Source organism: Trachemys scripta, chromosome 4, assembly GCF_013100865.1.
Source record: "Trachemys scripta elegans isolate TJP31775 chromosome 4, CAS_Tse_1.0, whole genome shotgun sequence".
Classification (NCBI taxonomy): Eukaryota; Metazoa; Chordata; order Testudines; family Emydidae; genus Trachemys; species Trachemys scripta.
This window is the reverse complement of record NC_048301.1, coordinates 6935715-6960530: the sequence shown is the minus strand read 5'-3', so window position 1 is coordinate 6960530 and position 24816 is coordinate 6935715. Positions and strand designations below refer to the sequence as shown.

Below are 24816 nucleotides of genomic sequence, written 5' to 3'. Positions count from 1 at the left end.
GCCTGGAGACAGTTTCCGGGCAGTCCAGGGGCCTGGCAACCAAGCCACAGTTCGTCACCCTCACAGAGTCCTCCGAGAACTCTCAGGGGGCTGGGGGAAGAAGGAAGGATAGAGGGACCCGGGCCCTCCTTCTCCACTGGGTCCTGGCTCAGGACCCAAAGGGAGAGAGGCGAGGAGTGGCTCAGTCCTATCTGGCAGCCACTCCAGATCAGCCTCCCCTGAACTATTTCCTACCTTCCCTGTTTCCCTTCAGGTTGGGATGTGGCCCCAGCCGCCTTCTTACAGTCTCAGTAGTTCAGGGCATCAGCTGGGGGAGGGGATGCTTCCCAGCTCACCCTCCGAGTCCAGTTGTCCCCTCACTTAGTCAGGGGAAGGGGGTTCCTGGCTGAGCCTTACTCACAGTCACGGTCTTTCCCTTGTAGACCTCTTTGCCTCAGCAGCTGCAGCCTGCCTGCCTTCTTGCAGCCAGTCTCTCCTCCACCTTCCCCCCCCCCCGCTGGACTTCCAGAGCTCTCTTTTAAGCAGATCCTCCATCGGGAGCATGCCTGGCAGCTGCTGAGGGGCAGGGCCTTCTTGGCCCAATACTGTTCCACCACTCCTGGGACCTTGGAGTGGGGTCTGTAAAGCCCATCACAGAGCTCTACAAACCAGACTGACTCGTGTAGGGAAGGAGTCCTACACTGGAGGAAAGGGTGACGTCCTTAGAAGCAGAAGGAGCCATGTGGTAATTCTCCTAGCCAATCCGAGAAGGTCATTGGATGGTGGTGAGGATGGGAAGCTGATTGCACAATCCACATTTGATACTGAGTGTAGATTGTAATGTTTTGATATGGTACGTTATCAGAGGTGCATGTCTGCACTTTGTATGCAGGAGGCCATTCTGTTACCTACAAATGTTGTTTTGTCTCACTCTCTAGTGGTTTATGGAAACTGGTGTTCAGAAACATCTCTTACGGAATGAGTGAAATCTACAGAGCATGTTTCCTTAGTGCACAGGTGAAGCAACTTCAGAAGTTCATCCCTGAAGTTACCATCAGCGATATACTCAGGTAAAAGCACTGTTTAGTATCTAGCTGTTTGTTAAACCTTATTGTACAGTTTAATAAATCTGACATTGGTTTCCTCCTGTCCCAACTGAGATTTCGATTGGAAAACTGCTAATATATCCTGGGGAGGGAGCAAATTCGACACTGATACTTAATGAGGGGGAGAAATCTGGGAGGTAGTAAAGTTGGAAGAGAACCAGGGTTGACAGGGTCTATAGATAAGTGTTTGCAATGTGATAGAGATGTGGAAAAGGCCAATGCCACTTGGCCTGCATACTCAAAAGCTTCGTATCACAGGAGGAGATAATAGTCCTTCTGTATGACCAGTCTGATCCCATCTACAAAATCCTGTTCAGTTCATTGTCCTTCATTGTGAGAAAGATGGACAAGTTGAGGAACTCGTTGAGAATGTGAGGAACTCGTTGAGAATGTGAAAGTAGAAGGCAGCCTGGGTGAAAGTGATCATGAAATCATAGAGTTTGCAATTCTAAGAAAGGGTAGAAGGGAGAACAGCAAAATAGAGACAATGGATTTCAGGAAGGCAGATTTTGGGAAGCTCAGAGAGCTGATAGGTAAGGTCCCATGGGAATCAAGACTGAGGGGAAAAACAACTGAGGAGAGTTGGCAGTTTTTCAAAGGGACACTATTAAGGGCCCAAAAGCAAGCTATTCCGCTGGTTAGGAAAGATAGAAAATGTGGCAAAAGACCACCTTGGCTTAACCACGAGATCTTGCACGATCTAAAAAATAAAAAGGAGTCATATAAAAAATGGAAACTAGGACAGATTACAAAGGATGAATATAGGCAAACAACACAGGAATGCAGGGGCAAGATTAGAAAGGCAAAGGCACAAAATGAGCTCAAACTAGCTATGGGAATAAAAGGAAACAAGAAGACTTTTTATCAATACATTAGAAGCAAGAGGAAGACCAAAGATAGGGTAGGCCCACTGCTTAGTGAAGAGGGAGAAACAGTTACAGGAAACTTGGAAATGGCAGAGATGCTTAATGACTTCTTTGTTTCGGTCTTCACCGAGAAGTCTGAAGGAATGCCTAACATAGTGAATACTAATGGGAAGGGGGTAGGTTTAGCGGATAAAATAAAAAAAGAACAAGTTAAAAATCACTTAGAAAAGTTAGATGCCTGCAAGTCACCCGGGCCTGATGAAATGCATCCGAGAATATTCAAGGAGCTAATAGAGGAGGTATCTGAGCCTCTAGCTATTATCTTTGGAAAGTCATGGGAGACGGGAGAGATTCCAGAAGACTGGAAAAGGGCAAATATAGTGCCCATCTATAAAAAGGGAAATAAAAACAACCCAGGTAACTACAGACCAGTTAGTTTAACTTCTGTGCCAGGGAAGATAATGGAGCAAGTAATTAAGGAAATCATCTGCAAATACTTGGAAGGTGGTAAGGTGATAGGGAACAGCCAGCATGGATTTGTGAAGAACAAATCATGTCAAACCAATCTGATAGCTTTCTTTGATAGGATAACGAGCCTTGTGGATAAGGGTGAAGCGGTGGATGTGGTATACCTAGACTTTAGTAAGGCATTTGATACGGTCTCGCATGATATTCTTATCGATAAACTAGGCAAATACAATTTAGATGGGGCTACTATAAGGTGGGTGCATAACTGGCTGGATAACCGTACTCAGAGAGTTGTTGTTAATGGTTCCCAATCCTGCTGGAAAGGCGTAACGAGTGGGGTACCGCAGGGGTCTGTTTTGGGACCGGCTCTGTTCAATATCTTCATCAACGACTTAGATATTGGCATAGAAAGTACGCTTATTAAGTTTGCGGATGATACCAAACTGGGAGGGATTGCAACTACTTTGGAGGACAGGGTCATAATTCAAAATGATCTGGACAAATTGGAGAAATGGTCTGAGTTAAACAGGATGAAGTTTAACAAAGACAAATGCAAAGTGCTCCACTTAGGAAGGAAAAATCAATTTCACACATACAGAATGGGAAAAGACTGTCTAGGAAGGAGTACGGCAGAAAGGGATCTAGGGGTTATAGTGGACCACAAGCTAAATATGAGTCAACAGTGTGATGCTGTTGCAAAAAAAGCAAACATGATTCTGGGATGCATTAACAGGTGTGTTGTGAGCAAGACACGAGAAGTCATTCTTCCGCTCTACTCTGCTCTGGTTAGGCCTCAGCTGGAGTATTGTGTCCAGTTCTGGGCGCCGCATTTTAAAAAAGATGTGGAGAAATTGGAAAGGGTCCAAAGAAGAGCAACAAGAATGATTAAAGGTCTTGAGAACATGACCTATGAAGGAAGGCTGAAAGAACTGGGTTTGTTTAGTTTGAAAAAGAGAAGATTGAGAGGGGACATGATAGCAGTTTTCAGGTATCTAAAAGGGTGTCATAAGGAGGAGGGAGAGAACTTGTTCACCTTAGCCTCTAAGGATAGAACCAGAAACAATGGGTTTAAACTGCAGCAAGGGAGGTCTAGGTTGGACATTAGGAAAAAGTTCCTAACTGTCAGGGTGGTTAAACACTGGAACAAATTGCCTAGGGAGGTTGTGGAATCTCCGTCTGTGGAGATATTTAAGAGTAGGTTAGATAAATGTCTATCAGGGATGGTCTAGACAGTATTTGGTCCTGCCATGCGGGCAGGGGACTGGACTCGATGACCTCTCGAGGTCCCTTCCAGTCCTATAATCTATGAATCTATGAATCTATAAGTTGGGAGGCCTTTAGAGAGTAGCAATAGAAATGATTAGGAAGCTGGAGAGACTGAGATAGGAGGAAAATTAAAGTAGCTAAAATATGCCCAATTTGGCTGAAGGGGACATACGCTTCTCAATATTTGGAGAGTGTAAAAATCAAGAAGGAAAGGAAAGAAATCTAGCACAATAAAAGTGAGCTCTCCAAACTGGTGGAATAGATAGCTGCCATAGCACTCTGTCCAAAAGTTATATGTGTGACAGAGTTTTTTCTTTTTTCTGGACCATGTTTTTTCTTATAAGGAGAAAAGCTAAACGATATACTCTGATATAACCAGAAACAAAACAGAAAATCCTCTGCCTGGGTAACCACCCCAGCTCCACTGGCTGTGGGACCCGGCTTTCCCCAAGCGTCCTCCCCTTCTGCCTAGCAAGCAGTTCTGAAGTTTCCTGCTTTCCTTCAAGAACCTGATGGAGCCTCAAGTCCTCAGTCTTGCTCTCCCAGAGCACCTGCGTGAGGTATGAACAGAGTGTGCTTGGAAATCTGGCAGGGCCTCTGTACTCTGTCATAAGGTCTGACTAGGAGTAATGAGGTGAAAGTGAGTGGGGAGAATTGAGGTTAAATATCAGGTTAACCTTCCTCATAGGACCATCTGTTAGGATGGCCAACAGATAATTTCTCTAGGGGAAGTGGCACATGCCCCATTACTTGGGACACTGGGAAGCAAGCCATACACAGCATGGCAGAGATGGACTAGAAAACCTGATAGGTCTTTTCAGTTGGTAGAGTCTACGATCCCAAGTAGTGGGAGTGCTGCGGACACTGCACAGCAAAGACCCTGTTGGGAATCGCTGCTCTGGTTTTTAACAACCTGTTCTGTTGGGAGCAACATAGATGGGGGTCTGGGAACAACAGCCTGCCTTCCGTATGAGGGAGGATGTTGCGGTAATGTGGGTCTTTTGTGGGATGATGAAAATGGGGGATGGTTGGAAAATTTGAGGGGGTCAGAGGATCCTAGAGAAAGAACCCTGAGGTGCAAGATGGAAGAGGAAATCTCCTCTTTGTGGCTTATGCTTGTTTCCACCTAGTAAAGCAGCTTTAGTGGTTCTTGTTTCTGACACAAAACCAGTAACAATCTTCTGATTTTCTGGTAGCCAGGAGAAGAATGTTAGGGGACGCTACACTGCAACGTAAGCCTAGGATTCAAACTCCGGCTCAAGCCTAGCCCCCTCCCGTCTACACACAAATCATGCTAACCCAGGGCTCGGACCCAGGACGCCACAGAGGTGCAGAGTCCAAGCCTGAGTCAAGCATTCAAGCCCTAATGCTTTCCAGTGTAGACGCAGCCCCGCTGGACTTGTGCTCTCGAAGTCTGCCAAAAGTATTCCACAGTCCCATGGGCCAACTTTCTTTATCCTTTGGACAGTCGAATTTTCCCACACTGCACCACGAACAAAGGACGAGAGCAGCCACGTTTTGGGAGGGCGCTAGGAAGTCTGGGACATAGGTGGTTGGCCTCGGGCCAGCATAATGCAATGTAGATGCCAGAGCCCTAAGTTTCAGTAATTCCTGGGGGTTACAAATGAGTGTAGACACTCAAGCCCTAGGTTAACAAACCCACGGTCTTTTTAACTTGAGCTCTCCTACGCCTGGGTTTACACTGCAGTGTAGACATACCCTAGTGCAGTGTTTCTCAAATGCGGCCACCAGGGGCTTTTTTTGCGGCCACATCCTCCTGGGCTGTGATGTGAGGGGAAGGGGGGAGAGGAGGAAGCAGTGGCCCCTCTCCCAGGTCCACCAGTGGGGATTTGGCCCTGCCCCCCTATGGAGACACAAGCGCTGGAGTTGCAGGCAGCTGGTGAATGCCCCACTTTCCTGAGGGTGGGTGGGCAGTCTTTAGCCACAGGGCTTTGGGTTCCATCCACACAATAGCAGGCTCTGGTTCCAGGCTCACCACCTACACCGTCATCTTCACTCTGAGGTCACCAAAAAATTTGTTGTGAGAACTCCTGCTGTGGCTGGCCGGTGTCAGCTGACTTGGGCTCCGGTTACAGGGCTGTTTAATTGCAATGCAGATGCTCTGGCTGGCGTCAGGGTTCTAGGACCCTGCAAGGGGGGCAGGTCCCACAGGCCAGGCTCCAGCCCAAACCCGAACAGCTATTCTGCAGTTAAACAGGCCCTGTAGCCCCAAGCCCTACAAGCCCAAGTCAACTGACACGGGTTAGTTGCAGGTGTTTAACTGCAGTGTAGACATATCCTTGGAGAGCTCCAAAAGAGAGAACCAAATCATTAGTGTTTGTATTGAAATGGTAGGCAGGCAGAGCTATTCCTATATGTAGGTTGTTGTAGCCATAGGCTCCAGGATATTAGAGAGAGAAGGTTCATGCTGTACTACCTTTTATTGGACCAACTCCTGTTGGTGAGAGGGACAAGCTGTGTAAGCTCGAAAGCTTTTCTTTCTCACCAACAGAAGTTGGTCCAATACAAGAGCAATTCCTGGACTGATTTGCAATCGGAAAGATGTAGTAACTACTTTTTGCCACAAGAAGGTTTTTGAGTTTGAGGACCTTTCAAGAACTCCTTCTACTGTACTCCAGTGTATTTTGGAAATTGGATCATCAAAACCAGGTCATCAACTATTATTTTTAATTTCAAACTTTGGGAAATTAAAGGAATTTGTTAAAGTCAGCTGGCTTGAAGAGCTCAAGGACTTAAATACAGAGGAGGCTTGGAACTTCTTCAGATCAGCTATACCAGAACTATCTGAAATTTGCATCCCAAGAGGAAGAAACTTGTAGGAAGAAGCTCCAGACCCAGCTGGATGAATAACCACCTCAGAAAGGTTATTAGGAGTAAGCAGAGAGCCTACAGCGAATGGAAAAAGGGGTTAATTAGAAAATGTAGGAATAATGTGAGAATTGCTAAAAGTCAATCTGAATTAGCTCTTGCCAAGGAAATTAAAATAAATAAGAGGGTTTTTATTTATATAAATAAAGAGAGAATAAGAAAGGATGAGGTTGGGCCACTATTCAGCGTGAATGGGAAGGAGATTAAAGATAATCTAGGTGCAGGTGTACAGCCCAAAACTTAAATGAATACTTTGCCTTGGTTTTCAATTACCATGATGATACAGAACATGTGCATGAAGGTAAGTGTGGCTGATGGGAATGAATGTCTACAAGTGGAAATGACCACATCTCAGATGGAAGAAAAACTTACAGATCTTAATGCACTGGGGGGACTGGATAAGCTCTACCTCAGAATACTGAAAGAAGTGGCACATGAGATTGCTAGTTTCGTAGCAAGGATTTTTAATAAATCTATCTATCTATCCAGGGGGAGTGCTGTATGACTAGAGAATAGCTAATGTCATACCTATATTTTTAAAAGGGGGAAAAATGGTCCAGGCTATTAAACCTGTTACTCTGACCTCAATAGTAGGCAGGATTTTAGGACAAATTGTGAAGAAAAGAATAATTCAATTCACAGAGGTAAATGGTAAAGGAGGTGCGATGCAACATGGATTTACCAAAGGTAGATTGTGCCAGACTAACCAGATTTCCTTCTTTGAGAAAAGAACTGATTTTTTTTCGATAAGGGAAATGCAGTAGATCTAATATACATGGACTTCAGTAAAGCATTTGACACAGTGCAATATGGTAAATTATTAGTTAAATGAGGGAAGATGTGGATCAGAACAAGCATTGTAAGGGGAATTGACTAAAGGAGAGAGGGCAATGGGTTGTGATGAAAGGCAAAAGATCAGACTGGAGGGAGGTTACAATTGAAGTTTCTTAGGGATCAGTTTTGGGACAAGTCTTAGTCAATATTTGTATTAATGACCTTGACACACAATGTGGGAGTGCGCTAATGAGATTTGCTGATAATACTAAGCTGGGAGGCACCATCAATACCGAGGAGGATTGGAATATTTCACAGGAAGATCTGGGTGACTTTGAAGACTGGAGTGACAGAAATGGGATAAAATTCAAAGAGTACATGTACTTGGGGTCTAATAATAAGGATTTCTACTACAAGCTGGGGGCTTGTTAGTCGGAAGCAACAGAGGAGGAGAGAGACCTGGGTGTGTCGGTCGATCACACAATGACAATGAACCACCAGTACTGATGTGGCTGTGAAAAAGGCAAATGTAAGCCTAGTGTGTATTAGGTGAAGCATTTCCAGTAGAGACAGAAGAGACTGGGTGCCTGGGCAACAAAATGGCAGATGAAATTCAGTGTTGTTAAATGCAAAGTGATGCACATAGGAAAACATAATCCCAACTATCCATATAAAACGATGGGGTCTAAATGAGCTGTTACCACTCAAGAAAGAGATCTTGGAAGCATCCACTCAATGTGCAGTGGCAGTCAAAAAAGTGAACAGGATGTTGGGAACCATTAGGAAAGGGATAGATAATAAGACAGAAAATATCATATTGCCTCTGTATAAATCCATGGTATGCCCACATCTTGAATACTATGTGCAGATCTGGTCACCCCATCTCAAAAAAGGTATATTGGCATTGGAAAAGATACAGAAAAGGGCAACAAAAATGATTAGGGGTATGGACCAGCTTCCGTATAAGGAGAGATTAATAAGACTGGAACTTTTCAGCTTGGATAAGAGACAACTAAGGGGAGATAGGATAGACCTCTATCAAAATCATTCCTGGTATGGAGAAAGTAAATAAGGAAGTGTTATTTACTCCTTATAACACAAGGGGTCACCAAATGAAATTAATAGGCAGCAGGTTTAAAATAAACAAAAGGAAGTATTTCTTCACACAACACAGTCAACCTGTGGAACTCCTTGCCAGAGGTGGTTGTGAAGGCCAAGACACTAACAGGGTTCAAAAAAGAACTAGATACATTCATGGAGGATAGGTCCATCAATGACTATTAGCCAGGATTGCAGAATTGTTGTTCACATCCATTCCAATACCCACCCTCCTACCCCTCTGTCGGAGTAGCCGGCAAGAAGGCACTGAGGGGGTGGCGGGTCGGCAGGGTCATATATTGAGCGCCATGAAGGCGCCACTCTGGGGGGCTTTCCAGCCGACCCGACGGGAACTGCTAAGGAAAAAAGTTTCCAACAACCGTGCACGTGGCACGATTGGAATGGACGTGAACAACACATCTCGAAGAACAACAGTTACAAGAAAGTGAGTAACCGTTTTTTTCTCGACTGGGTTAGTGTGCGGGTGCTGGTGGCCTGTGCTTTACAAGAGGTCAGAGGAGATAATCTGGGGTCCCTTCTGGCCTTAAACTCTGTGATTCTATATTAAACCACTCGCTGTCAGTGCTGTTTGCATTACTGCTTTTGAGACCTTTTAAATGTTATCCACTGCTCAGATGTCTGCATCACTGGGATAAATTGTGTGAACCACAAATATTCAGATATCCCCAGTGCTTTTAAATGTCTTAAAGAATTGACATTCCTAATCATCTTGCAATCCTTGTCGTCGTCATTTCTAAAATTAGCATCAATACAAGATTAATGCTTGTAGAAGTCTAGAAAGGCCATATTGCAAACCACTCGAATTTAAATTTCAATCTGTTCCTGTATGTGACATCCCACCCTGCTGGATTCGGCCTGTTGGTATGCCGCGTTAAGGGCTGCTACAGAAAAGCTTGGTCCACTCCCAGTCTAAGGGCTGTCTAAAGCAAATTATTCTGGAATAGCTTTGCTGATTATAACAGTGGATTAAGCTAATTTGGAATAAGACACTCTTCTTCAGGAGTATGAGCGTCCACACATGGAGTCAATCAGGAATAGCTAGTCTTCTTTAAATTCAGGCTAGGTCTACACTACAGGGGGGGAGGGGGAGGAGTGTCGACCTAAGATATGCAACTTCAGCTACATGAATAGCATAGCTGAAGTTGCATATTTTAGGTCGATTTACCTGGCTGTGAGGATGGCGGCGAGTCAACCGCTGCCGCTCCCCTGCCGACTCCACTTCCGCCTCTCACTGCGGTGGAGTTCCGTAGTCGACGGCAGAGTGATCGGGGATTGATTTATCCCGTCTAGACGTGATAAAATCGATCCCCAATAGATCGTTACCCTCCGATCCGGGGTAGTGAAGACGTGCCCTCACACCCTACCTTATTCCAGATTAACTGTCTTGTGTAGACAAGCCCTGAGGCTTGAGTGAAGAATCCTTATATGGCTGATATTACTGGCATGCAGAGAATCATTGGGGTAAACTCAAGATGGAAGCCTTGCATGTAGCCTTCTCCCTGCTCAAAGGGTTTTTAAACGAACATGACTGCCTTACGGTCATTCTGTCACATAAGCATCCAGTGCGCAAACTGCAGGGCAAGCCTAAGGGTGGTGGAATGATTAGGATGCTAGCCTGGGACTTGGGAGACCCGGTTCAATTCCCTGCTTGGCCTGTGTGACCTAGAGCAAGTCGCTTTGGGCTTGTCAGCATGGGGAAACTTACTGGCATAACCATCCTTGTACAATTATACTGCTGTAGTCATACCAGAATGACACCCAGTGTAGACACTCTTATTATGGACTAAGGGTGCCCTTTTCCCATTTAGTGACATAAACCAAACAGGGAAAAGGCACTTTTGTTCTGGAATAACAGTGCACTCACAGAGAGTTATAGCAATATAATTATACCAGTAAACTTCTTCGTGTTGACAAGCCCTTAGTTTTGCCATGCCTCAGTTCCCCATCTGTAAAATAAAGAAGCTCCTACTACACAGAGTGCTGTGAGGGTGAGCACATGAAAAGAGTGTAAGACATTGGATACAGTGGTAAAGGAGGCCATACAAACACCGATGATAGATGTGATCAATCCAGTAAACAGGTATGCTGCTGCATTCGGCACTGCCTGCAAACAGCCCTACAGGAAGCTCCACTAAGAGAGAAATACAATAACTGAGCCTCATAGTCATATTTCACTGCTGGGATGTCCGCATGGAATAGCTGTCTGACTACAGCCTACGCAAATTGCACAGCTGCAGAATATTTTTTCCATGTCACATCTGACTTACGGCTTTCCATAGGAAGGGCACGGTGCCCCAAATGGTCCAAATATTCTTTAGTAACAAAATCTCTATACAACAGTATGTATGTAGGGTAAGTATAATGGTGGCTGTGAGCTAATATCCGTCTCCCTTATTAACAAGAGAAAATCAGAGAAAATATGGATATTTGTGGCAGAAATATTTTGGTGGTGTTTATGCTAAATGACTTGCCCAGATCTCAGGGGGCGAGTAAGTGTCAGAGCTTGGATTAGATCTAGTGTAGTTGTATTTTTAGACCACGTCTCTCTCAGGTTTAGAATGAAATAGACTAGCGCTGGTCTGCTTCCTCGTTTCTGTGACCTGCTAGTACAATTTCTAGCGTTCCCCCATCTCGCCTCAAGGGGATTCAGAAGTAACACCGTGTTAGGAACCTACATGTTTTGTAACGGATCGTTGTTTATTCCTAGGTCCTGGTTCACTTTTAAATGCCCTAAAGGGAATTGACAGTATTTTGTTTAGCATGTCTCACAACTTGGTGTGGTTTATTAGATAATATTAGCCCCTGCTGTTTTCTTTCTCATTACCAAGTCTTCCTTTGTTATTGCAGGGGTCCATCTGGAGTAAGAGCCCAGGCCTTGGACCAGGATGGAAATTTGGTAGATGACTTTGTATTTGATGGAGGCACTGGCGATCTTGGAAGCAGAGTTCTTCATGTCAGAAATGCCCCATCTCCTGCCGCTACCTCCTCCCTTGCCATTGCAAAAATGATTGCAGATGAAGTGGAGCGAAGATTTGGCTTGTGAAATGAACCGGCACCACACTGGTTGTATCCACTCTTGGTTAGCTGTGTGACTGCACTGAATGAAGTCTGCAGTTTGTCAGAGTGAAGAGAAATTGGAAGTCGTCTTGTTCGGCAAATGAACACTGTCATTTAGGCTGTAGAATACAAAACTGACAATTCAGTTGTTTGCCTCCATAAGCCTTTACTTCTCTACTTAATAAACATAGCAGATGCAAGATCAGATAAGTCCTGGGGGAATGGAGGGCATCCCCAAAATACTGTATTAATGGGGGGACAGGAATCAGTGAGTGCCCAGCTGGAAGAGAGAAAAGAGCCACCTTCAACTGCAGAGGCAGTGACATCTCCTTCCTCACCAAAGAGCTGCCTCTCTGCGCATGGTGCTAGCACTAACTGCGGCTCTATGGTCACTAGGGGGCTGTAGGAGGAACCGAAAGAGTCATTGCCAAATGGGCTGCCCGCACTCTGATTTCCCATGTTCTCTGGTTTAAACAGGACCTCTCGGCATCTTCACTGCAGCAAGGTGGCCCCTTGAGGCATCATGGCCCGGGAGAGGCTGTGATGGTCCCTCCCTCTTTCAAGAGTTTGGGGAATTCACCTCCCCCCTAATGAACAAAATGAGAAAAACTAGTGAACGCCCTTTAAGGAATCTGGAATATGGAAGTACTGTAAACAATCCTTTGCTATTGCATCATTGGGGAACTGCTGCAAATGTTATTTGACATTCAGAACTTTCTCCCTTAAAAGATGATTTCATAGAATACCAGGGTTGGAAGCGACCTCAGGAGGTCATCTAGTCAAACCCCCTGCTCAAAGTAGGGCCCATCCCCAAACAGATTTTTGCTCCAGATCCCTGAATGACCCCCCTCAAGGACTGAGCTCAGAACCTTGGGTTTAGCAGGCTAATGCTCAAACCACTGAGCTACCCCTCCCCTGTATGCAGGGTATCTGAGATAGGCCCAAGCCCAACAATTGGTTTTATATTTCCTTTGGATGTCTTACTTGGTTTACATCTGCACACAGTCATTCATGGTCCAGATGAGCTAGACAAGCACTGTCTGCCTCCAGAGATCAGAGATAGATCCATAAAAGCCATTTTTATAAAAACAAAACGGGGGGGTCAGTGAAGAGCAAATAATTATTCTTAAAGACAGATGATGCACAATGAGCTTGCTTTTGTGCCGCATATTGAGCAATCGGATGAAAATCTACTTCGTAAAAACGATGTGAAAGGGAGGAATTTACAGAAACCTGTCTTTAGTTGAGTCATTTTATACACTGCTTTCACTTTGAGTCCAAATCGCAGTGAGTCATGAAAGTTTCCCACTTTCAATCATCTGGCGGTAGGAGGGGACCTTCGAGAGTACTGATTGGTATCACTGAAAGACACACTTGTGAACTTTGTATTTCCTCTGACATTTGCTGCTTCAAACACTATGAAATGTTTTCAGAAGTGTGCCTGGAAGTGAAACTGTTCCCTGGAATGCGGAGAATGTTCATTAAAATCTGGGGACTTAAAACAACCTCTTTCCTAACTGAACTATGAATGTCTTAGTATGTACAGCATAATTACTACAAAAAAGATAATTGTATGGCCCCAGGGACGTAATGCTGCAAAGTACACTTTAAAAGCATGTGTGCATGAGATGTTGGGAAATGGAGATAATTAAGGGTGGTTAGCTACCAGACAATTTGGCCCTTCTTTTTTTTTTAAAGATTACCTTCTAGATTTCTGTTATATAGGTACATTGCATTATGTTAGCACAGGAGTTCAGGTACATAAACAGATTCTACATCTCTGGTATACTTGAGAACTCCCAGTAAACTTAATATGTCAATTTATAAACCCAAATAATTAGCCTCTTGAAGAGAAATCTTTATGCACATTATTTTTAACCCAAATAAAGCTAGAATGGGATTCCAGCTGCTTCAACTACCAACACAGTATAGTTGAGCAAGAATCAGAGCTGCACAACTAAAATAGGTCCTCTCACCAAGTGTTGCCTATCAACAGTAAATACAAGAAGATTGCGAAGTAACTTCCTCCTACATGAGGTGTGGCTCTAACATGTATTAACAGAATAAAGCATGTTAAAAAGTAAACCAGTCATGCACTTTGATTCTTAAATCAGGGAGTTTAAATGTACAGCCTGATCGTTTTATAAGGAATTCTCTCTTAATTAAATTTCAGTGAGATAACTGGGCTAAAGCTTATTAGATGCTTTTTTAGTTCTGAATCTTTTATCAAATTATGTAAAAGTCTTTATTTCTGCTGAGAGTTGTAAACAACTTTTTTTTTAAAAGGAAACATTTTAAAATTCTGTAAATTGCTACAATAGCGGTGTTAGCACGTAAGTGAAGCTTTGTCCAAGAAGTGTGAAAAGAATAAAATGTCCAGTTCACTTGTATTGTTCCAATATCATGTTCCTTTGTATTTTGTGGTTAAAAATATTACATTAGCACTCGTCATTCAGCCCACTGAATCTAAGGCATACAAATTGTTCTTGATTTGCAGGAAACTTCCCGTTGGTGGTCTATTGGTTAAACACCAATCTCAGGCAGTCTGTGGTTCTGTGTATAGAAATACCTAGATTTGCTCAAAGAGAAAGTTCTTTCTTTCCCACATAGGAATGTGTGTGATCAGTAGGATTACCCAGAACCACCTATGAGAATGAGCTGAACGTCTCTTCTGAGGAGGTTCTGATTAAATGCACTCATTTTCCTCTCCGAACATCTGACGCATTTTCAATTTGCAGTGTGTGAACATACTGCAGCAGTGCTGCAAACAGAGGTTGTGGTGTTCTTGGGGTGGGTGTGCATCTTGGGAATGTTTTTGCGGTGAATTGTGGGAAAGCAGGCAGGTTTTTTTTCTTTTTTTCTTTTCATTCCCTGTTTCCACCATCTCTGTCCCATACTTTTCCCTTCAGGGTGAGCTTGTGCCGTTTTTGAATTGCTGTTGGCCAGCATGGACCCAGCTGCTCTGCAGCCCTATGGTGATGAGTGTGAATAAACACAAAGTGCTTGGGCTATATTACAGTAGTCAAAGCTGGATGAATTTGACACTGGTCTTCACCCGGCACACCACTGACCAGACGATGTGGACTGTGCAGAAGCAGGAAAATATCCTATGGCAGCAGCTGCAGCTCCTGCTTTAGCACGGGAACACTGACGCGGTGCCAGCCAGAGGAAGAGGATGGTGCTGAGCTGTTGGAACAAGAAGACCAGTTCCAGGATCACCTACACAACATTCAGCACCGATTCTGGACCCAGGAAACCAGTGGTGGGAGAGGGTTGTTGTGCAGACATGGGACGACCAGCAGTGGCAAGAGAACTTCAGGACAGGGAGGGTTACCTTTTTTGAGATCTGTGCAGAACTGACGCTGGAGCTGTAGTGACAGTGTATCAACGTGCAGTGCCCCATACTGGAGTAACAGGGTCACCATTGCCATCTGGAAGCTGGTCACCCCAGAATGTTACTGGTCCAGAACTAACCAATTTGTTGTGGGGCGATCAACTGTTGGGGGCCCACTCTCATGCAGGTCTGCTATGCCAGTGATAAGGTTCTGTCTGACTGCATCTTAAAACTGCATAGAGCTCAGGAGATTATCGAGAGATTTGCATGCCTGGGGTTCCCAAACCATTTGGAGGCAATTGATGGACCCCACGTGCCTATCATTCTCATGTCTCCACCCAGGGTGCAGAATTCATAAACAGAAGGGGGTATTTCTCCAGGGTGCTCCAATGACAGGTCGGCCACCATGGCAGATTAACAGACATAAATGCAGGGTGGTCTGGAAGGGTCTACAATGCTAGGATCCTTTGGAACTCAGTTCTTTTCAGAATAATGGAGAAAGGACTGTTCGCCCTCAGGACCACTGTGGACATCGGTTTGGTTATTCTGGGAATCCTGGTTGATCCTCTGATGCCGTGGCTAACGAAGCCATACGCAGCCCACTTGCACAGAAAGAAGGAACATTTTAACTATCGCCCTGAGGGCATTGACGACCCAAGCCTGGTGACAGTGTGGGAGCATAACCCCGGAACAGCTCGAACCACGCCCTCCGTCCAGCAACCCCCACTCTGGAAAGCAGCAGCCTCTTGGTGCAGCTCCCAGCTGTTCCTCCCTCTCCCTGCCTGGCACAGCTCATGGCTTAGCTGCTCTACATAGAATCATAGAATATCAGGGTTGGAAGGGACCTCAGGAGGTCATCTAGTCCAACCCCCTGCTCAAAGTAGGACTAATCCACAGACAGATTTTTGCCCCAGATCCCTAAATGGCCCCCTCAAGGATTGAACTCACAAACCTGGGTTTAGCAGGCTAATGCTCAAACCACTGAGCTATCCCTCACGTGGAGGCGGACCAGCCACAACATGTGACTGAGCAATCTGGCGGGGGGGGAGGGATGTGACCCCGCAGGCCTCCCCCAATGCATCACCTCTGCCTGAGTAGTTGCAGAATGATGGTTGAGTTGCATTTGGCCGTTTGAAAGGCAGATGGCACTGTTTAGGGAATTGGAAGCGGCAGAAACAAACATTCTGGCCGTTATAACTATATGTTGTGTTCTGCACAATGTTTGTGAGAGCAGGGGAGAAAGCCTTAACGATAAGTGGGCGGCAGAGACTTGCTTGGTGCTTCGAGCAGCCAGGAGGTGTCCCACAGAAAACAGTCACCCCAGGGGAATGTGCGCGGGGGGCCCGTTGTTCATATTTTGAGTCTTAGGCCTGAATATGTGCAGCTGTTTGCCCATGGAAGGGGAGTTGGGAAAGATACAGGGTGAGCACTAGTGTACTGGGTATGGATGGTGGAAATGGAACATTCCCTCTGTAGTTTTGTGAAACCCTATGACGTTTTCAGCTTTACTTAAAGGAATGGCTGAGATAAATGCACTGATCACTCATAACTGATGCTTTGTAAACTGTTCTTATTATGGAAGAACAATAAAAAGCTAAAAGTAAATTTTTTTATGGAACCAATGGAAAAATGATAATAGTTTCCTATGTGCAAATACATTTAGCTAAACAATGTGCTAAGCAAACAACTATAGACAAACCTTTCATTAAAACAACAATGCAAAACAAAACTGGAAGTTCAACGGTAAGAACACTGCAAATAGAACAATTTTGGGTTGAGGGAGGTGTGATCCTGATCCAACAGGCAGAAGGAACCGGGCTAGATAAGGGTTACAAGGATCCCCCAGTCTGGTATATACGTATTAATTTGCCAAAGAGTGTCATGTAAGGTTTCTATGCAAAGCCTGTGTCACGCTGGTCATCGTAATCATTGTGAAATGTCTGCATGGATAATATGTAAGGAGTTATGTACATATACTGAAAATTATGTTCTTAGTGTCCATGAGTTGGGGGCTGGTAAGAAGGCGATAAGCAGATTTCGTTCAGGCAGGAGATACTTCTCTACCTGTCTGGCTATATGTAGAGTGTGGGTACCGTACACTTCACAGCCACCACCTAAATACAGTCTGAGCAACATGCTAATCAAGTGGTTGCAAAGTCTCTCCTGGGGTTACCCTGTTTGCAGGTGAAGACAATGGATCGTTGGACTATAACTGGGGGTGCAGAGAGACGCCCAGTTAGCCTTTGCCGAGGGAATGAGTCACCAGCTGGCCTGTTTTATGACTGAAGGATCATAGCCAATCTGGCTCTGGGTCAGCTGACCTTTGAGACATGGGAAGGTTTTGTTAGTTAAATCTCGGCTTTAGAAAGCGTGTTGTGATTTTATTCTATGTGTAACCATTTGTTTCCATTAATTCTACTTGTTTCTTCTCGAATCTCAGTTCTTTATTTAATAAACGTCTTGGTTTTACTATAAACATATTGAAGTGCTGGGTGTTATGCAGAGCTGTGATCTAAGATGCACTGCAGTGGTTCCCAAACTTGTTCCGCCGCTTGTTCAGGGAAAGCCCCTGGCAGCCAGTATGTCCCTCGGCCTGCGCCGCTTCCAGCAGCTCCCATTGGCCTGGAGCAGCGAACCGCGGCCACTGGGAGCCGCGATCGGCCAAACCTGTGGACGCGGCAGGTAAACAAACCGGCCCGGCCCGCCAGGGGCTTTCCCTGAACAAGCAGCGGAACAAGTTTGGGAACCATTGGTGTATTGGTAAGCTAGGGCGTGCTGTCCTTTGGGAGCAGAGGATCTGTGAATTCTGTGAGTGTCCAGTTGATTTGGAGCTGGGTGCTCCAGGGGGATGCTTGGAGGACTCGGGGGTTGAGTATGCCTATCACTAACCTGTACAGCGAGCAGGGCCTGTGGAGTAGGCAGGCAGTGCTTATGTTGCCAGGGGCTGATGGAGCAGGGAACTGACCCACAATAGGCATACACCAAGTTTCCTCACACTAAGGGTAGGTGGTATTGGTGCCTCTCAACTGCGGGTACTCTTGGGAAGATTCACAGGGGGGTGCTCAGAGTTACAGGGAAGGCACATGTGTGATTTCCCTCTGGCTCTTCTTGTCCACGTGGGTTCTGGAGTTGAGTGCTGCTGCTCAAAACTGTCAGGGTGTTGTGGGTCTCAAAAGAGCAGGGCTCCCAGTGCTAGAGGTCTCCGTGCTCGTTTTAAAAGGGAACACTCTCAAGGAGCACTGCTGCAGGAGTACGGCGGGGAGGTCCCAGTACCCGGTGTTGTCCAGGGGCTGAAGGATGTGGCTGGGTCACAGATTATGGTGCTGCAGAGCCTGTTGGCTGAGCAAGAGCATGTTGTGAAGGAGAGCATTCACGGGCAGCATAGCGTCCAGGGCAGCCTCTGAATCGCCCCGTCTTTTTTTTTCCATGCTCTCCGTGGCCATGTTCTTGGCCGCAGCCACGACTTCCTGAGACAGCTGCATTTCTTCCTCCCTCTGGATGCTCATGTACAACCTCCACTTCTCAGCTGGCCTGTGTGGGACTCTACCGTGAGTTCTGCAAACATCTTGCCCCGGGTCTTCCTTTTTCACCCCCTCGGGTTGTCCAGTCAGTCAGCAGTAGATAGAGGCCCTAGCCTTGACAGTCTGGTGGTTGCAGCTGCTGTGGGAGTAGGGGAAAAAAACCCTGTTGCTTATTGTTCATATCCCATGATAGCTTCTTTTACTACGTCTATGAGTTTACGTCCCTGGAACTCTTCTCGTTCTTAGGGGACCCTCAGAGATGGTAAGTGGTCTGCATGTCTGGAGGGTGCTGGATTTCAGTCTACTCTGTCTGCTTTCATGTTGCTAGGGGTGGAGGTGGGGGGTGGTTGGAGCAATGTGCCAGGTTTTATTTTGTTTTTATTTGCGTGCTGGAGGCTATTCTATAGCATAGGTGTTAAGGGGAGTTATGGGGGCCATGGGGGGTGAGGTGAATAGTAATCCCCTCTACATCCTGTCTGAGAGGTCCCCATTTTCAATGACCTTACACTGAGGCAGGTGACTAGGAGGCAAGGAATGGTCTTATTCAAAAAGGCAAAGGGCTGTCCAGAGAGCTACGCTGCCAGGGTGGTCCCCCCAGAAATGCTGCAGGAATGGAAGGGGCTTGCAAGCCATCCTGGAGGAAAGGGTGCACAACCGTTACCCATAATGGACAAAACAAAACAGAGCAATTTCTCAGGCTTAAGTTCTGCTCTATCTCCCCTGCAGAGATGGAGAAGGTGCAGAGAAAAATAGATAGGACCCTGCAATAACTGTTGACTACAACTGTGTACAGAGCATTTATATTTTAGCTGGGAGCAGTACTATTTGTGCCATGACTGGGCATGCATTGTCCATTCATCCCTCATGTAAACTACAAATCCTAACCAAACCTCTTTTGCTGTAGCCACTTGCGCAATATCCTGCTGAATTTTGCACACATAGGTGCCCACTCCATGGGTGCTCCAGGGCTGGAGCACCCACAGAAAAAAATTAGTGGGTGCTCTGCACCCACTGGCAGACAAGCTCTCCCCCCCCCCCCGAGCGCGCCACATCCCCTCTCCTCCACCTACCTCCCAGTGTTTCCCGCCCGGCCACTGCCAAACAGTTGTTTGGCAACGTTAGGGAACGTGGTGCTCTCAGGAGAGGGGGCGGGGATTTGGGGAAGGAGTTGGAATAGGCAGGGCTGGTTTTACCATGAGGTGAACTGAGGCAGCCGCCTTAGGTACCAGAGTGTGTGGGGGGCGCCACTAGGACACAGAGTGTAGAAAATTGTGTCTGCTGCTGGTGCATATGTATTCTCTCTGCTCTAGCTGCACAGAGATGGTGGAGTGCTGTGCTGGAGAAAGGAGAGCACAAGACACATAACAGGCAGGCAGGAGAAAAGGTGAGAGGGGATAGCAGAAAGTAGCAGGAGCTGCAGGGAGAGAGAGGAGGAGAAGCCTCTTATGTGCCTCTCCAGCACCCCCAGGAGCCTGGACTGATTAACACCAGCTTCTCAGGGAGCTTCCTGTTTCCTCCTGCTTCCCTGAACCCACTTAAGGAGAACAGGCAATCAACTGAAGTAGTAGGAACCATTTAGGCCCTTAAGACGCTGATATCTTCCCTCACTCAGGCCCTTCTACCAGCCTGCTTATTTGTCCCCTTCAACTGAGTGTTGAGAGCCACTACAACTGGCACAGATCAACCCTCATGAGTGAAAGAAGAAAACGCCCCTCTGGGGCAGCATTCGGAAAAAGAAAGCAAGCAAAGGAAGCTTTGCTATTTAAGCAGGAAGGAGCTCTCCTGAGATACATAGACACAAATGTTCATGGTGAGCCTCCCGGCCCCAGTGAGGATGTGAGTGGTGAGGAGATGCCTGATCTTCCCGTTAGTCAGAGTGCAGGTGACCTGGCATCTACTGCAGCATCCATATCTCCATCTCAAATGGATGTAACCATGCACATTCCTGAAGAAAAGTGTAGATCAGAGAAGAGTGTGGTGGAGGCGAAAGAAACAGCTGCTGCTGAGTTTAGTTCCTTAAGTCTAGATGATCCAGGACTGTGGACCCACTTGAGCAGTAGCCTGAGGGACTTCCCTGAACTGCATGGGCCACAGCAAGTGAAAAATTTCATGTTCCCCAAAGACAATGAAAATAGAAGTTTACTGATGTGAAATCCCTAATTGTGACAAAGTGGAGAGGCCATGCTTATGTACTCAAAACCCCAGAATGCTGCATACTGTTTTTGTTGCAAACTCTTCCAGTCTAATGTTCCAGCCACATTAGGTTCTACAGGAACAAAGGACTGGAAAAATCTGGCTAGAAATCTGGCATGCCATGAGAAGGCAGCAAATCACCAGCGAGCATTCCATAGGTAGAAAGAGCTTGATATGAGACTAAGGTTAAAGGCCACCATAGATGATCAGCATCACGAGAAGAGTGCATCAGAGTCTCTTTACTGGCAAAATGTCCTGAAAAGGCTCATTGCCATTGTGAGAATGCTTGCTACCTAAAACCTAGCACTGCGTGGCACTTCAGATCAGCTGTATGTGCCAAACAATGGATACTTCCTTAAAATTGTGGAGCTGATGGCTGAGTTTGATGCTGTACTCCAGGAGCATCTAAGAAGAGTCACCACCCAAGAAATGTGCCTTGGAAAAACCATTCAAAATGAGATCATACAGTTACTGGCAACAAATGTCAAACAGAAGATTGTGGCAGATCTGAAGTCAGCAAGATATTACTCTGTTATTCTGGACTGCACACCTGACATCAGCCATATGGAACAAATTACTTTAATGGTGCGTTTTGTAACAACAACAGAACCTAGTGAAAATGTCCCTGCAGTGGTGACTGTCAGAGAGCATTTTCTAGAATTTATTGACATTGATGATACTACAGGAGCTGGTATGACAAATGTGCTTCTTAAAAAGCTGGAAGATACAGGAATTGCGATAGCTGACATGAGAGGTCAGGGCTACGATAATGGTGCCAAGATGAGAGGAAAGAACAGGGGAGTGCAGATACTTATCCGAGAGTTAAATCCTTGAGCTTTTTTTGTCCCATGCAGTTCTCATTCATTGAACTTGGTGGTCAGTGATGCAGCATCAGCTTCTAGTGAGGCTGCTGAATTTTTTAATGTAATTCAAAGCATCTATGTATTTTTCTCTGCATCAACTCATCAATGGCAAATTTTGAAGCAACATCTGGGAACATCCTCTCTGACACTGAAACCACTGAGTGCCACACGATGAGAAAGTCGAGTGGAGGCGATAAAGCCTATCAAACACCAAATTGGGAAGATAGATAATGCCATATTTGCCATTATGGAGGATAATGCTATGACAGGAACTGTTTGTGGGAGAACAGTGGCAGAGGGAAATGGAATCTCCAGAAACATACATAACTTCAAATTTCTGTGTGGCTTATTGTTGTGGTATGACATACTGTTTGAAATAAATGTTGTAAGCATGAGACACCAAGGTATTGACCTTGATATATCTGGAGCAATGGAACAACTGGACAAAGCAAAGTCATACCTACAGTCTTACCAGTCAGATGAGGGATTCAAAATGTTTTGAAGTTGGCAGAGGAACTTCACACTGAAGCTATTTTCCCACCCATTCAAGAATACAAGAGTCACCGAAGAAGATGACATTTGGATTATGAGTCACGGGATAATCCCATAAAAGACCCCAAACAACAATTCAAAGTTGAATTCTTTAACCAGGTGCTAGATTGTGCAATACAGTCAGTTGAAGAACGTTTCATGCAGCTCAAGGAACACAGCAGTATATTTGGGATGTTGTATGATATTCCAAAACTCCTCACTATACCTGAAGAAGACCTATACCAGCAATGCAGGGCACTAGAGACGGTGTTGACACATGATGACATGCACGATATTGATGCGAGTGATTTAGGTGATGAACTGAAAGCCCTTTCAAGATACATTTCAGCAGGATCAACTCCAAAGGCTGTTCTGGAATATACGTGCACAAATAAGATGACCACCCTCTTTCCAAATGCTTTTGTTGCTCTGCGCATACTTCTAACACTTCCTGTAACAGTTGCCAGTGGAGAACGCAGCTTCTCCAAGCTGAAGTTAATAAAAACACATCTACACACCGCAATGACACAGGAGAGGGTGGTCGGCCTTGCAACCATCTCAATAGAGCATGAGCTGGCACAGACTGTGGACCTTCAGGAAGCAGTTCAAATCTTTGCAACCAAGAAGGCACGGAAAGCACCACTTTGATTATTCAAACAGATAAAAATGCCAGTGTTTACTATGCAGACAAGAAAAGTTACATTTGCTGGTCAGGCGTTTGAAAGTTACGTGTTACTTAAAATTTTTGAACAAGGCATTTTAAAATGTTAGTTCTCCTTTGTTGGGGTAGGTAGCAGAGCAGTACCATGAGAGGAGTAGAACAGGAAGAAGGCGGAATTGAGACCTTTCAAAGTTTTGGCCCAAGCGAGGGGGCATGGGGGCCTCAGGTGCCAAATGTTGTGGGATGGCCCTGGGAATAGGGGCAGGGAGGCGGCGGAGTTGGGGCGGGAACTTTGGGGAAGGAGTTGGAATGGGGGCAGGGCAGGGGTGGGAAGAGGGTGGCAGGGGTGGGGCCTCATATAAGGGGTGGAGTGGGGGCGGGGCAGGGAGGCAGATGAGGGGTCGAGCACCCAGGGAAAACGGGGAAGTCGGCGCCTATGTTTGCACAAATATTATTAGACTCGGCTGCGGGGACAGGGTAGAAATTGTAGCTGGGCCATGCTGGCGGTTGCCATTTTGAGATGGCAAAAGTGGGGAGAAGGGGTTTGCCGGTCGGGATAGATGAGGTAAGGGGAAAGGATAGTAGGCATGTGGGCAAGTGCTCTCCATGCCACGGTCCTTTGAGTGGTCGCTAGCCGTGGCTTTAGCATGTCACGGAGGCCGATTGTGCAGGCCGAACAGCTGCCATGTACAGGCCGAACAAAGAGTGTGGGCTGAGAGAGGCGGGGCTGGATACTTGGATGGGCTCCTAGCTCACATTCATCTCCAAAGGCTGCGGCACCCAGAACTGAAGCCACAATGGCAGTGTAGCACAATAATAATAAATAATTGTAAGGCTAGGTACTTGCATGCCCATGTTCCATCAAGGGTAGGGTGACCAGACAGCAAATGTGAAAAATCGGGACGGGGGGTGGGGGATAATAGGAGCCTATATATGAAAAAGACCCAAAAATCGGGACTGTCCCTATAAAATGGGGACATCTGGTCACCCTACTCCAGGGGATCTGACTCGTCAGTCTTGGCTTGGGTTTCTAGCTGGGACTCAGGCTCAGACGATGCAGGGCAGGAATCAGGGTGCGCTGCAGTAGGGCATGACTGGGACTGACTTTCCAGCTAAGGGTTACTGGGTTCAGACATGTGCTGATCGTCAGAGCCCTGAGCGCATGGGACCCCAGTAACGAGCAAGCGTTGCGGGAATACAGAATTGGTCAAACCCTACGCTCGGCTGATGCAGCAACTCATGGTGTTGGAGGCCATCAGGTGGTCGAGGGACATCTACATAGAACACATCACTGGACATCAGCAATACCAGGAGAGAGGAGCTGAAGTGTGGATGAGACGCATAGTCAGGAAAGTAACTGAAATACTTCCCCGATGGATTGTATTTTCTAATGGACACCTTACTCTAAATCAGTGGTTCCCAAACTGGGGTTCTCAAAATGTTACAGGGGGTTCTCAGGAAAAAATTCCCTAATGGAGGACAGAGCTGTCCTTAGGGACCCCGGGCAGCACGGGGCCAGCAGCCCGGAGACCCTGGACTTCCAAGAGCTAAACAGACCAAAGCAAGCATATCTATCACACTGAGACAAAAAGGAGTCCAGTAGCACCTTAAAGACTAATAGATTTATTTGGGCATAAGCTTTCGTGGGTAAAAAAACTCACTTCTTCTGCCCAAATAAATCTGTGAGTCTTTAAGGTGCCACCGGACTCGTTGTTGTTTTTGTGGATACAGACTAACACGGCTACCCCCTGATACTTATCTCATTGAGGAGATTTAAACTTCAAGACTCATAAGAAATGGAAAGGGAGGTGGATATTTTTTGCTGTTTTTAAAATTAAATAGGCAGCTAGTATTGTTTTTAAAATGATTATGAAGAACAAGTTTAAGCTTTGTTGTAACGTGCGTTGTTTGCCTGGACTGCTCAAGACCTGAATGCTTGTGTAGGAGGAACTCTTTGAGTTGGCTTCTTAAATACCTTCATGTTGTTTCACATCTGATACTCCTTGATGAAACATAGGAGCCTTGTCTTATAACAGGTTTATTCAAAGTGATACAGGCTACGAAAGTGAGATCTTGGAAGAGTGTTGCCGTTTTCATAACGTAATAAAAATACTGTAATGATCAATAACCATTAATAAATATCAGAGGGGTAGCCGTGTTAGTCTGAATCTGTAAAAAGCAACAGAGGG

At 45.8% G+C, this 24816-nt stretch overlaps 1 protein-coding gene and 1 long non-coding RNA gene across 2 annotated transcripts in view; one reads left to right on the top strand and one right to left on the bottom strand.

Moving 5' to 3' along the window:
- Positions 1-13923, top strand: part of L2HGDH (L-2-hydroxyglutarate dehydrogenase) — a gene marked incomplete at its 5' end in the record, with an annotated part of 30043 nt that extends 16120 nt beyond the window's left edge. The window contains 2 exon segments of the mRNA XM_034768921.1: positions 918-1049; positions 11315-13923. Coding sequence (XP_034624812.1) covers positions 918-1049; positions 11315-11510 — 328 coding nt within the window.
- Positions 13924-17624: 3701 nt separating this feature from the next.
- The window catches only part of LOC117876708, a 43048-nt gene continuing 35856 nt past the window's right edge, over positions 17625-24816 (bottom strand). The window contains exon 3 of the long non-coding RNA XR_004645527.1: positions 17625-18518. This is a non-coding gene — a long non-coding RNA (uncharacterized LOC117876708). The remainder of the gene's footprint in view (positions 18519-24816) is intronic.